The sequence below is a fragment of the Pelecanus crispus genome, unplaced genomic scaffold (assembly GCF_030463565.1).
Source record: "Pelecanus crispus isolate bPelCri1 unplaced genomic scaffold, bPelCri1.pri SCAFFOLD_91, whole genome shotgun sequence".
Classification (NCBI taxonomy): Eukaryota; Metazoa; Chordata; class Aves; order Pelecaniformes; family Pelecanidae; genus Pelecanus; species Pelecanus crispus.
In genome coordinates this window covers 63,520-78,025 of record NW_027461499.1, presented here as the reverse complement: position 1 = coordinate 78,025, position 14,506 = coordinate 63,520, and the positions used below count along the sequence as shown (strand labels likewise).

Genomic DNA, 14,506 nt, shown 5'->3' with positions numbered 1-14,506 from the left:
GAAATTTCACCTTTCTGGTTGAATTCTTAGCCTGCCTTAAGTAGGTTTTCTGTATTACAGAAGTTGGCATGAGTTGATTCAAGACTAAGAGCGATAAAAGCTATTTGGTTAAAAGGAGAAACTTATTTGGATGACAAAAGCATTATCCGTGTAAGACAAAATTGACTAGAAACAGTATTCCCCAAAATAACACCATTTTGACCAGTGGGACAATACGAACTCGGAGGAATTCTGAATTACCTTAAATTGCAGCATATGGTTGTTGTGATATTTCACCTCCAGGCGAAGGGTACTGATTGGTGACGCTGATTTCTCATAGGCCTTGCGATGGCTGTTGTTGAAGGTGAGGTTGGCCGTCACACCCCATGATGTGTATTTTACGTCGGCAACGGAATAAGCGTTGTCAGGGCCGTTGTAATGGCAGAACGGAACTCCTACAACGGAGGTATCTTCCTGCGGATGGAAGCATGTGGCTGATGAGGGAATTATTTGATTGCCAACTTTTTTTTTATTTACCAGCAAGAATGCCAAAACTCTTGTTTTTACCAGATAACTAGTTAATGGCAAATTTTGCCCAAAACTTCGTGCTGTTACTGAACAATGAAGAAGCAGTGCTGAACCCACTGATCTTGATACTATTTTAGATACAATTAATTAGCTCAAGGCTGTTCAGTCCTGTCTGTATCATTACAAACTGACAATGATTTAGTATTACCTCTGTCTGTGACCTTCACCTCAATCCCACAACAAAAAGACCTGTAAGTGTCTGTGGTCTCTGGCTATTTTGGACACCTTCAAGAGGATGTGCCCAAAATTTACTAGTGATGTCAGATAAGAGCTCTCCATCGCTTTTGCATTTCTTTAATCATACAAATTCTCTTCCAAATACCCAGTGGGAATTGTGGTTTATCTATCAAATATCTCCTGATAGCAAGGTCAAAGTAACTTTCCTTTTCTCTTGTAATTGAATATAAACACTCAAATTATTCTGAAGTTCGACGTGTTGATGCTGGTTAATGCATTATCTTCCCACCTCTGAATAATTATGATTTTTCCTGCCTATCCGTAAAAATGACACTACACCTGCTCACCTCATCTTTGTTCCTAATGAACATTTTTTCATCTTTCGTCACCAAATTCAAAGCCTCTTTTGACCTAAGAAAGGGTTTTATATATAGCCAGTTCATAACCTGACCAGAATGTGCTGAAGAGCCATTTCCAAATATCTTAGATTATAAAAATATTTCTGATAACACAACAAATTCAGGGAAATTTATCAACCATTTTAGCCTCTTGTTGCATCAGGAATGGCTACCAGGACTCCATCCTGTAATGACATGTCCAAGTTTTAAAATTAAAATTTTGGGGATGATGGACTAACGTCATTGGAAGTAGGACTCAGAGGAGCGTTCCCATCAGGGCACAATGCTGGCGTATATTTACAGCCATGTGATATCCAGAAACAAAAACTCTCCAGTGAAAGCTTCAATATCACAAATAATGATTTGGGTATATCAGATAGATAGGGACATAACCAGTGGAGTTCACAGAAGGATGAAATTTCCCTGAGGTTCAAGGATTTCTTCTTATTCTTGATTCCAGAGGAATCAGGTTTATTTAAATTTATGTATGCATTCATTTTTTATTATTATTTATTTAAATGCATTTATTTTTCAAGTACCAGCGTAAGATAAAGCAAGAAGGCATCCACCCCTGAAAAAAAAAAGCCTTGCAGGTCCCTGCTGCAGTGGTGGAGAGTTGCATGAAGATGGTGATCTCAAGTCTGTTCTACTTTTTATAACCCTAATATTTTTTGTTACCATCTTTCAAAAAATACCAGCTTTTCCCTCTATTTTTCATATATTTCAGAAAACCAAAAGTTGTTGAAAATAATGATAGTTTTAATAAACCACATATTTTTAAGTCCTTCTCTCTCAGAGAGAAGAACAAATGAGACTGTTTCTTTTGTTAAAAAAAAAAAAAAAGTTACAGTTCTTAACATGCTTCTTCCCAATTTGTTTTTCACAAATTTTTGCTTACCGTCCATACACAGCCAAGCTGTTCACATTTTTCCTTGGAAGCATTCAGACCGGGGAGGCAATCATATTTTTCATTGACACTGATTCCTAGCGTCCATCTTAATGAGTATGATTTTCCCAGTTCGAGCTGGAGTCCTTGTATGAGAGCAACCTATAAATATTAAACAATAAAGCTCTATTAAATTCTACCTCCCATAAATGGGGTTTTTTTTCAGATCCTTAAAAACAAAAAGTCGTCCTACGCAGCAGTTCGCACCAAACTTAGCATTTCTCCTGAGGCACCCTTAGTTTTACAAATTCACACGTCTGAAATTCCTGCACAAAAGATCTGATCCCTCAAGTCCTGTGGAAGCATGCCAGGGGTGAAGGCAAGTGCATGGCTATTTAGCCTTTTTAAATTAAAATGTAAGTGGTTAAAAAAATGTAAATATTATTTACCCTCCTACAATATCAACTAAAATCCTAAAGCTGTTCCTCCCCTTATAAATTGAACGCAACTGCATAAATAAATGCAAAAATAAGCTTTGTGTCACATGCAATGCCTGAGGGCAAAATGGACATCCGTCCTCTTTAATTAACTTCATTATTGACATAATTAACATTATTATTAAGGTAAATAACGTAAACATGCTTTTTAATAAAATGCATCGCATATGCTGTGGCATTTGCCATAGTACTGACAACTCTCCTTTTCAACATATAAAACACAGGTGGTACAACTCCAGAGATTCCAGTTTCCCTGTTATTATTTACCTTATTTACAGGATTATAGGTGATATTATGAGAAGAATTTTGCACATCGTTGTTCTGCAACACAGTGACTGACACCGGTTCCTGAAGCAATCCCAATATTTTGATTTCTTCAAACGTCAGGCTGTTTGGATCCGTGTAGTTGTTGTTTGTGACATTCATTTGTAGAATGTTCTGAGGAATATTGAAATAATTGCATTGAATTGCCAGAATTTCTCCTGATTTAAATTGACAAGTGACAATTGGTTTTCTATGTTATATATATATGTAACATTGTTATGTATATTATATATGTTTCTGTATTATATGCATAATATATGTATGCTTATAATACATTAACTTTTCTTGACATAGAAAAGCCAGGTTCTGTTAAATTACATTTAACAATATTAGGTGAGTCCAACCTCTCAAACTGTGCCATGGCTGTCACATACACCAATATAAAACTTTCTTACTACCATAAAAAATCACGATGTGGATGCTCTGGGTTCTGATATTTTCTCATTGTAGACATTCAGCTGCATTTTTTCCCAATATACAAGGGGTTTTTGTCAATTTTCCCAATTTTTAAGACTCACAAACATTTCTTATCCTAACTGCCACTGATGCTTTACAGTTTTTCTGCTCTATAAACTGTCATGAACTCTATAAACATTTGTTGGGTTTGTTGCTCTAGAAAGTGGCAGGAAATTGGCAGGTTGCAAATTCAGATATTAGAAATAATTAGGAGAAGAAAAGACAAATATTAGATTTCCATTTTGGTCAAGTGACAATACTTTGAAATGGCACCTCTTAGACTTTGTCAAATACTTCATTTTCTAGTAAATATTTCAGGAAAACAGGGAGGGGGGAAAGGAATATCCATAGAAAGTATTATTTATTAAAATTGGAAATTAAAACGAGATCCTTTAAAAAATACTTACATTGGAAACTTTAAAGTCATAGGAAATGTAGGATTTGTTGTTAACGGTATCTAAAACGTGGAGAAAGAAATTACAGTTGCAGTGAGGAATGAGATGGCATTAGAAAAGGAAAGCTAGAAGACCAAAAAATATGCTGATGATTATTACCATTACAGCTACCTTCAAAAACTACGCCACTGAGCAGCTGCGGGACAAACTGCAACAATCTCTGAAATCCTAATTATTTTTTGAAGAGGGAAAAATGAGTGTTGATATTTCACATTCTGCCGATCTCTTGTCAAATTGATCCAGGGTGTCAATATTTCTACATTTTCCCGAAATCCTGGGGTTTTTGGTAGTCTTTTTCAAGTTTGGAAGTTGCCTATAGAGTCGTGATGTTATATGCTGCTGGGGGTGCCAGAAAGCCACCTAACCTGCCCGGTTTTGCCCCATTCATTATGCATATTTCTTTTTTCATATTACTCCTGTCCTTAGAAAAGTACTTCTTGTCACTTTTGATAGCCTTTCCTAGCTATCTGTCTTGATCCGCTATTTTTTTCCAATTATTTTTCTCTTAGATGAAGGACTATAAACTCCAATTAAATCAATATATATTAATGCTAACTATGTGCCATTTCAGTATATACTTTTGGTATATTTTAGTCATTTGACATGGTCTGCTCTCTAAGGTTAAGGAACTTCTAGTTTCTAAGCTATATTTTTTTTCAGTATAGCTAAATAAAGCTCAAATAACTTTCCTATTTTTTTTTTTTTTGAAAACCCCATTAAGTTTCCTATTCACAGCAGCCTGTGGAAATAATATGATATGAATTAGCGATCAGGTCCACCTGGAGTGCAGTAGCATTAACGGGATTATGCCATAAAACAAAGCCCTTTGCTCTTAATCTTACAGTGATTGCAAATAAAACAATAAAGTCTGTATAATAATAATAGTAATTATAATAAATCATCCACCTTTAATACAAGCTTAAGCATTTTATAAAATGTCTTCCAAAAATAATTTCAGAATAAATGTTTAAACAGTCTCTTGCCTTTTCTAGAAGATGTCTATTAAAAGATAAAGGCTTCAACAGCACCAGAAGGATTTAAGTACCCGAAGTAATTTGGATCTGATGAAAGCTAGATGCCTAACTGAAGCCTCAGAAATACCTTAGAAAATTCAAGGTTCTTCATTTTCCAAAAATACCTTCACCTCAACATTAAAATAAAAAGTCAGTAATTCTGTTGGCAAGGGTCTTGCATTGCTCCAAAATCACCTCTGCTTTACTTAGACACACCTGTATTCCAAAGGCACGCATCTTCACAGTAAGAAAAATGAATTTAGCCTAAATCCCAAGTTTTTTTACTTGGGTTGAATTAAGTTATGACCTTGGTATTACACTCAACTTTTTTCTTAAAAAGGATGTAAATTGTTTGATAGAAAAATGCTTGGGACTTGAGTAGTATCAATCCCAGTTCATCGCAAGAGGTGGCAGGGCATTGGCCTGAAAAATAACTTTTCAAAAAGTGAGGCTGGGGACATAACACGGGCAGCCTGTTCAACTTACTCAAATTCAAGGATATGCTGTGGGAACGAAATGCCTTAACAAATTTTGCGTTCAATACTACACCTTTTGGGTTAACAACGTTTCTGCTGATTTCCCAAGGGAATTAATTAATTCCAAACTGTTCAGCAACTGTACGAGTTTTTAATCTTCAGCTGAATCTTCCTGTGGAACATGGATCACGTGTGTTCTTGCACCCATTGAAACTCATTTGGGTGCATAACAGAAAGTGTATCAATTGTGACAGTACGGTGTAACAGTTGGAAAAATCCTTGCATATGTAAGACTACTGTGAAATCTGAACAAGCAAAAAAAAATTTAAATATTAAGATTGCATTTTTCCACTTGATGGTGAAAAAGTAGTAATAGCTTGTTATATATTTAAAAATTTAAGATTTTTTTAAAAATTAAACTATTTAACTTTTAAAATTAAAACTATTTTAAATTTAAAAAAAAAAAAAATTATGCTCCTTCCACGACATCAGGTCAGTTATTCAAATCTGTGAGTATTAATATTTTGGTTGTCATCGCTGCTTCACTACGGCAGTCAATAAAGGCTCACCTGTTGATTCTCCGTCATCCCAGAATAACTCCCCGACTGCTTCATTATTGTCATCCAGTGCAATGATCAGACCCATAGGATTCTTACGGCTGTGGGGGGAAAAAAAAAGAACCACACAATTTTAGAGGTATAGTAATTTTTAGATGTATAATAAATATCTAGGCAGTCTTTAATGTTCATATTAAGAGTATAGCATTCAACAGGGTTTCAAAACTTGGAGAATTTTCTCGCATTAGTCTGTGGCTGTCCAAGGTTTTCATGTTCGATGATTTTCATGCAACAGAATAAAATCCACAGTGAGATTAAAATGCTACATAAAAAAAAAAACCCTCTCTGGTTAATCATTAAACGTGTTTTGTCGTTGGCTGTGGCAGTGAGTGGTGACTGACAGTTATTCCTAAATTTCAAAGTGCAAATGCTAAATATTACTAAATAATAATACCTCTACAAATACTACTAAAAATACTACTTAAAATAATGTAATATTGTACTGTGGTAATGTAATATTAATAATACTAATAATAAAACGTAATATTTATAATAATGATGATTGTGGTGATGATAATAATAATGCTACTTTTTCTTCTGCAGCCAGGTGGCCTCGAGTCCACTCGTGAAATCACATTTCATAACAAAGTAGTGAAGGGACCGTTTGGTCTGGAGATTCACCTTGCCACTGTCGTGGTGGCCGGCCGTTGGAAGGGGAAGACGTAGCCTCCTCTCAAGTGGAGCCCCATTTTGTCTGCAGGAAGGTACATATCTGTCCACTGTTTTCTCAACCAGATTTTTGCGCCCTAATTAACAGGGATGAAAAAGGAGGAGTAGGTTGCATTACTCCCTGCTGCCTTAGATCCTGAGTTTTGTCTTAATTCTTCTTAATTCTTTCTTTTTCCTTAATTCTTCCTTTTAGTCAAACGTTTCAGCTCTGTGAAAGTCCATATTGCTGCCGATGGTCAGGAAAGTCAAACCACCACAGACCAGAATGCTGTAGATTGCTATATATAAGTAAGTAACTCTCATTATTCAATTTCAGCTTATTATTTCAGTTTATTATATCAGATTATTTATTTAATAATCAACCCAGCGAGAGCAAGTCCTGCTGGGATGTCTGAGGTGAACTGTATTCCTTTCCCACCAACTAAAATCACCGGCACAGCAGTGGGAAATTTATTTCCAGAAATGAGATTGGCAAGAGCTAATCGCAAGCCCCTTTGTGCATTATTAGCAATATTATATTTTGCTTATATATGTGTGTGCCCTTTGCTTAAGGTTTTGTTCTGCCTGGTCCTCCTAAATCCTGAGCTCATCCCACAGCTGTGTGATTTTCTCACTTGGACAGTTAGAAACCCTCACCCAATTACCCTTCTTACTTACCGAATCATAATCATACCAGACTGCATCAGGGATATACGCTTGGATGATGTCCACCCCCTGGAAGGGGAGCACAGAAATTACTTTGATATTCGAGCCTACGTTAATCCAATGCAGTGGATTGACCTTGGGTGGCCACCAGGCACCCACCCAGCCGCTCTATCACTCCCCCTCCTCAGCTGGACAGGCAAGAGAAAAAACAATGAAAATAAGCCAAAATTTCCAAATATCATAGAGTTGACAATGAGAAAACTATCAATATTTCTACTTGGTTTTTTTCTTTTTCCTTCATGGTTTTCTACGACAACGCCCAAAAAGGAAGATAATAATCCAGGTATAATTTCAGCAAAGCCATAAGATGGAAACTCACTGTTTGTAACCCAAAATTACAAGGCTGCAAACACAGCATCTCAGAGGGTATTCACAAGCATTGTTGAATTTTCTATATTTTACTTTTTCCATGTTGGCTTGTTTCAGATACTTGCTACATTTAACAAACATTTTGTTCTGCTAAACAGCGTATGCAGTACGAGAATTCATGAGCATTATGTCCAAGATTTTGCAACGGGAAAAGCAATGATCCGTATGTTTGTCATGATGAATCACAGATAAAGTGAAATCAAGTGAGAAATCAGAAGCTGACTCTGAATGAAGTGCAGAGGTGATGCAAGGAGGAGGTGAAGCAGAATTTCGCAACAGAAGAATCAGATTCCCAAAGGATGGGAAAACAGAAGTAATGTAACGATATAAAAATAATGGCACTAAAAGGCAAGATTTCCTATTTAGACAGAGATAGAAGCATGTTGTGGGCTCTGTCACGGAGAGCAGCAAATGAGGAGTCCAAAGACAAGCATGTAAATGCTAAAAATGTAAATTTAAAGAGAAAATGGAGTTCAAGGAGAAAATTAAATTTAGAACAAAATTGAATTTAAGGAGAAAATTAAATTAGAGAAAATGGTAATTAATATGCATGAAAGAAGGACATAATCAAAGTTTATATAAAGACACGTGTTTCCACTGGAGATGTATTCAAGGTAATGAAGAAGGGCCCCCTTGGGAATATTACTTCTAGTTCTCAACAAGACAATTCAGGCTAAAACAGGACCAGAGGAAATTTGTTAGGTTCATCAGGGAACTGGAAGACCCTATTTTTCTTTTTTTTTTTTCTTTTCAGCTTGAAAAATAGAGAAGGTGCATGATTTCAGGGGAAATACATACGCCCTAAATAGGGGAACTCTGACTTTTAAGCTGAATAACAATATCATCCCTAGACTGAATAAGATATAGAAAATTTAAAAGCACTTTCAAATTGAGGGAATAAAAGAATGAGGGGAACAGAAGGTTGAGAAATTTAACTTGTCGGGGCTTTTACTGCAATTCCCTGTAGAAAAGGTGTCGCTGGTGACTTGACATGTGCCCTTGAATTCATTTCAAGACATCAAGGAAGTGAGACCTACTGGATCAAGCACAGGGGTAATCAGGAGCCCAGGACCCCACAAGAACTGCTTATCCACGCTCCACGTTGCTTCATCAGAATAAAACCTAAACAAATATGAAAGCAGCAGCATTAATTGCACTTACTAATTAATAACATAATCAATATTACCATGAGCAATCTTAATGTTTCAATGTCTCAGTTGTCTAGAATCGCTATTGAAAACCATCATATGGTGATGCCCCAAGACTATTTTTGGTGGAGGCAATCTGAGGTTAAGAAAGTAAATTCACAGCTTATTAATTTTGTATGTATTAATTATGCATATGCATAAGTGTGTCTGGGGGCGTCTGGTCTTGATATAGTTCTATTCAAGAGTTTCAAGAAAATAAAGGCGAGAAAATAAAAATTTTAAAATATCGATGGAGAATATAATTTCATCAGCTGCCAATAGCATTTTGTAACTGACAATAACACCAGCGTGTGTGCAGAAATTGCAGATGGGTTTTGATGACTCTCCCCATTACTCCAGAACGGTGTTTCGTGAATGTAGATGTCTCTACGTATGATGATGGGCAGCATGCTTCACAAACTACGGATGGGTTTAGCAAATCCTCAACAACGTTTGACCTGCCTGAATTATTTTGTTCTGGTATTGCGAAGGTCAACTTACTCGTGGAGAAGAGGCCGTGCCACCGTTTCTCCTTGGGTATGAGCTTTGTAAAAGAGCGTATACAGGTAGGGCAGCAATGTATAGCGGATATTCAAGTAGTGCTTTGAGGATTTCACCAAAATTGAATCAGCTCCAAAGGCAGCAGGATCCTGGGGCTAAAAAATAAATAATATAGTATTATTATTATTGCTGTTGCACAGAGCATTCAGGATACAACTGAGGGGTGCAGCCAAAAAATCAGGAAGGCAGGTCAGATAGCACCCAGTGTTTGATCCTCGCTGTAGACACCACCAAAGGGGTTCAAATTTGATGTCAGATGATGATTTCAGAAAATGAAATTATGCCAAATGCATTCTCTGGTGCTTACAACAAAGCCCTACAAAGCTAAACCTTTTGGAGCGAGGATTTCCCAAAGCATGAGCTTGTGCCAATTTTCAACCAGTCGACTAGTTCAATGATCGGTGACAGAAATTTAATTATCAGAGTTTAATTTAATTATCAGAATAGAAATTCAATGGTGTGCCACAAAACAAGTTTCCATAGCAGGACGTAGCACTTACTATGCATTTTTCAGTATTGTGATTCCTGGAAAACGGGTAAAACGCTCCCACTTGCATCCATCGTCTGCAAAGTTCCTCTGTGACGTCTTCAAAGAAACCACAAATATCTGCTCCGATCTTAAAATAAAACCAGAATGCTTTGTTTGTACAGAGCATTGCACCTCAAATCTCTACCAAAAAAAACCTCCAAGGACTGAGTTGCAGGCATTTTTTTTTTTTTAATTCATCCCTAATTGCTAACCAGGGTAATAGAGTAATTCAACACATTTCTACATAGAGTCTTGCAAATCTCTCATCTGTACCTAAATTTGCCCATTGTTTTTTCCTCTGGTTGAGCCACAGAATTTCTGAAGTTTCTAGGCTGTTTTTGTGGCAGAAGTAGCCAGGTAAATACAGATTTTTCAGTAACGTCAGAGTTCTGCAATTAATTTTACGGCCCACCATCTACACACACAGTTAGAATAATTCAAATATAGGTGGTGCAGAAAATTAAACTAAGTACAAGCTAACACTGCTCATTGGTCTCTTTGTCCCAGAGATTTATCTTCCTGTTTGGGGCTAATACGTACACACTAAAGTAGTCCAAAAGTCACAGAAATTCAAATCCTGAAAAAGGAAAGTGGGCATTTCATTAAGAAGTGGGTGTTCTTATTGCATTTAAGGAGCCTCGCATGAATCACGAATGATCAATAGTAGAGGCATCAGGGGGTTGAAAACGTGCAAAATAATATATTTGATAACCATAGACCCACATATTCAATGAGCAATAGAGTGAAATGGCCTAAAGCTAAGATCAGTTATTCCTGGGGAAAAAAAATTTAAACCAAACTCCTAAAGGGATTAATTTATAGGGGGATTAAAATTTATTATAGGGGCTTAATTTATTATACAATTAATGTATTATCTAAGATTTTCATTTATATTCATTTACAGAATTTATGCATACATTTATTTATAAATATTTTCTAATTTTATATATAATTATTTATATATACATAATTATTTATACTTTTTTTTTTTTTTTTTTGTTCAGATGGGCTTATACATATCAGGCTTCACCAAGTATCACAGCTACCCGCTTGTTTTGAAAGGGTAGCATAAATGACTGTTTTCATACATAAGGGATTCCAAAGAGGCCAAATTCCAGCATTCCAGGTATCGCCCATTTTATGTGGTCCCACGTTGCTGCGTTATCTCCCAGCCAGTGTCCGGCGTACTTTCCCGATCCTGCAAAAGTAGACCTTGAAAGAAGGAAGCTTCGTTTTCCAGGAAATAAAGTTTCAATGGCTCTGAAAGTAAAAAAAAAGGTTGGAATTAAGCAAAAAAAAAAAAAGAAAAGTTATGGAGATGAGTAGACTTGTATAAAGCAAGTTTCTATTCATTTTCATTTATTCTTTCACAATAATAAATAAGCTAAGGACACAGACTCCTTCAAGTTTAACTAGATGTCTATTAACTAAATTAATATTATATCTCTATATTTGCCTTAAAGAATCTTTCTCTAAGTTTTTGCTGCCAACCTTCGTCATATTTGAACTCCAAATAATAAAGCTCAGGTCTCCTTTCAGCTTCCTCTACCCATAGTGGCACCGCTGAAATCCGATGCTAGGACTTCGAATTTGATTGAGAATTCAATTCCAATTTTAAAAAAATGCGATTTTGAATGCTCAGGTTCAGCCCATTGTGGGAAGACAGATACTGATCCCCAGATCAGATTCCTTGGGGAATGAAATTGCTCAGTTTCTCTAAATGGAGGCCATATGCTCTACTCTGCCATTTTCCACAAAGATATTAAGGAGGATTCCTCACCGTTGTGTTGAGAGGGTCATAGAGTACCCAAAAAGGTTGTGAACATCATATTGCTGCCCCCACTTCTGCACTGCATCCATACAGAGTGTCTTGGAATACAAGAGTCTATCGACAACACCTGCAGGAAGAACATTCAGGAGTGCATTTAAACTGATTTAATTACACTACTTGTTGAAAAAATAAATTCCCTAATTAAGGGGAAAAAAGAGTATTTCTATTCTTTTCCTTCATGCACGCTCATGAAATTTCGGCCCTTTTCTCACTTTGGTGTTTGAATTCACCCCAGTACTCCAAGGCCAAAGTGTTAAGTGCTCATCTGTGTCATATGATGTTACTACGGGTTTCCAGGTTTATTCATCTTTGTTTTAAGAAAGAATATTCCTGTCTTCAAAATTCCCATATCTTACAGCAATCAACGTAGAAATAGCAGAATAATTCCCCAACTGCTGCTAAAATGTGCACAAATGCAGCTTTGCAAACAGGGTAGGATTTAGTAGCCTGATGCTACTTCAATTTTTCAATTCAACAAGCTTAAATTTGGCTTCAAGATGTATTTCTCATGCAAGGAAGGACTCACCCAAAAGCTACACCCCAAATTTCTGAATAATTTCATCTGACCATGTACCAGCAACGATCAAATTTCTGACTTGGGTTTTTTGGGTTTTTTTTGTTCCACAGCCAAAGGCGACAGACTTACGGGGCGTGAAGGGAGGATAGTTTAAGTTGTTCTGCTCACATCCATTACTTGACCCTTGAACAAAGTTGGCTACTTCATTCATATCCTGAAAAATTGCAATTTCAAATTTCAAATGGCAGCTATAATGTTTATGCACAACAGCAATACTTTCTGGGCTTTCAGCCAAATATACGGCTACAAACCCACTTGCAGTGACTATGACTTGAGGGCACAGGAAGCGTATAAGCAATAATATTCATAAGCTGCTGAACTCCTCATCCAGCAACCAGGACATTGGTTTTATAAAAGTAAGCAAGGAAAAAAAAATCTTTCTGAACGTCAAAAAGATGATTTTAAGTGGCGATGGTGGCACTCCACCAAAACTGGAGATATCAAGCACTGTAACTCTTTGCAAATCCTGCAATATAAACGAAGGTTATTTGTTCTGGCCTGAGAAAAATTACTTTATGGAGTTAAACCCCAAAATCCTACAGAGGGTGTTCATCTTTTCTCCAGAGGGAAAATAATTTCTCCCCAAAGATACTGTTTATTAAAATTAGAAGTTAGTGGAGTAATTGTGATCCTGGTCACAGGCAGTTCTTGGATAAATTAAATTACAGAAATACACCTGTACTGAAAGAAGCAAGCATCCAGATCGTTGGGTAAATGCAATTTCTAACAAAATCCCCCTGACATGAGAAAAACAAGGATTTCCCCCAAGTGCATCGAATGCTACAGAAAAGATACAAATCCCACATGGATTTCAGGTTATTCTCAGTAAATCTTCCTTCGAATCAATGCAGACTGACACCTGACTTACCATTAGTCTATTAGCCTATTTCTGCCAAACGTGAAAATTTCAGGAATTACTTACAATCCAGATCCCGTCATATGGCACTTGTTTATAAAATTTTTTGCATTCCTCCACCCACCAGCTGGTGCAGTCAGGGTTGGTGAAGTCTGGGAAGACGGTTCTTCCTGGCCACACCTACCATAAAAGTAGGGAAATAACCAAACTGTCGATGACCTTGCAGAAAGATTGAAGTCCTCAGACTTCCTTCAGATTTATGTCAACAGCTCTCTTGGAGAAACATTCGGGTATAAAACCTCAGGATTATTAGTTTTTGCAGGACAGCATTGATATAGTGATCAGGAGAAGGGGTTTGAGCTGTAAATTGCAAGAGTGAATTATCATTATTAACTAACATTAATTATCATCATTAAATAATATGAATTATCATTATTAATTAATATGAATTCTATTATTCCTAAATTTACACGCGGAAAGAAGGCAGAAAGTGGCTTTGTTAACTTCTGAGTTCTAAACTCCAAAGACACTTTTAAAGTCAAAATTATTTTTGAGTTATGCAAATTTTACAATAAGCAGCTGCATTTGTAAATCTATTCTAAACAAGCTGTCAAAGCAGCAAAGTGGGAATTGCTCTCTGATAACTATTGAAAATAAACAGATGTTGGCTGCCTGCGTCTCCCAAACTTCAAAATCGCTCACTTTTCCTTTTCAAAAATCAAAATGGAAAGAAAATTGATAAAAAAATAGTGAGTGTTGCGAAATACTGAGAAGAGCAGAAAAATGGAAGATTACCCTGGCCCAAACTAAATGGAATTTGGGCTCCAACTTCGTAAGGGTTTTATTACCTCTCCGACTAACGGTGTCACTCCGTCCGACTCGTTAACCCAAACCTTCTTGCTTTGTCCCCTCTCGTAGGCTTGATAGGGAGAACCACCAGCGAGAGCCTCTGTGCTGATAGCAGGATCCTAAAGGAGTGGGAAACCACAGGAAAGAAAACAGTTCTCTCTGCCAATGATTGGTTCCCTACACCGATTACGTAGAGTCCAGCAACTACATGGGAAGATGTCGTTGTAGGGCCACCGACATGCCCCGAGGGCCGGAGCCCCTCTGCTGCGGGGCCGGGCTGGGGGGCTGGGGGTGCTCAGCCTGGAGAGGAGGGGGCTGCGGGGAGGCCTCCTTGCAGACTTCCAGTGCTTAAAGGGGGCCAATAGGAAGGACGGGGGCAATCTTTTTAGCAAGGCCTGTCGGGACAGGACAAGGAATAATGGATTTAAACTAAAGAAGAATAGATTTAGACTAGACATAAGGAAGGAATTCTTTACGCTGAGGGCGGTGAGGCACTGGAAGGGGTTG

General features: G+C 37.1%; 1 protein-coding gene across 1 annotated transcript in view; it reads right to left on the bottom strand.

Annotated features, from left to right (window-relative positions):
- LOC104032885 (maltase-glucoamylase-like) overlaps positions 1 to 14,506 on the bottom strand; it is a 49,097-nt gene that overhangs the window by 19,148 nt on the left and 15,443 nt on the right. Inside the window, exons 12-26 of the mRNA XM_075727505.1 lie at positions 13,999 to 14,118; positions 13,217 to 13,330; positions 12,364 to 12,448; positions 11,667 to 11,784; positions 10,975 to 11,146; positions 9,858 to 9,974; positions 9,298 to 9,452; positions 8,647 to 8,731; positions 7,193 to 7,249; positions 6,488 to 6,612; positions 5,819 to 5,907; positions 3,713 to 3,762; positions 2,793 to 2,963; positions 2,041 to 2,190; positions 241 to 453 (exon numbers count right to left, since the gene is read on the bottom strand). Coding sequence (XP_075583620.1) covers positions 241 to 453; positions 2,041 to 2,190; positions 2,793 to 2,963; positions 3,713 to 3,762; positions 5,819 to 5,907; positions 6,488 to 6,612; positions 7,193 to 7,249; positions 8,647 to 8,731; positions 9,298 to 9,452; positions 9,858 to 9,974; positions 10,975 to 11,146; positions 11,667 to 11,784; positions 12,364 to 12,448; positions 13,217 to 13,330; positions 13,999 to 14,118 — 1,821 coding nt within the window. The remainder of the gene's footprint in view (positions 1 to 240; positions 454 to 2,040; positions 2,191 to 2,792; positions 2,964 to 3,712; positions 3,763 to 5,818; positions 5,908 to 6,487; positions 6,613 to 7,192; positions 7,250 to 8,646; positions 8,732 to 9,297; positions 9,453 to 9,857; positions 9,975 to 10,974; positions 11,147 to 11,666; positions 11,785 to 12,363; positions 12,449 to 13,216; positions 13,331 to 13,998; positions 14,119 to 14,506) is intronic.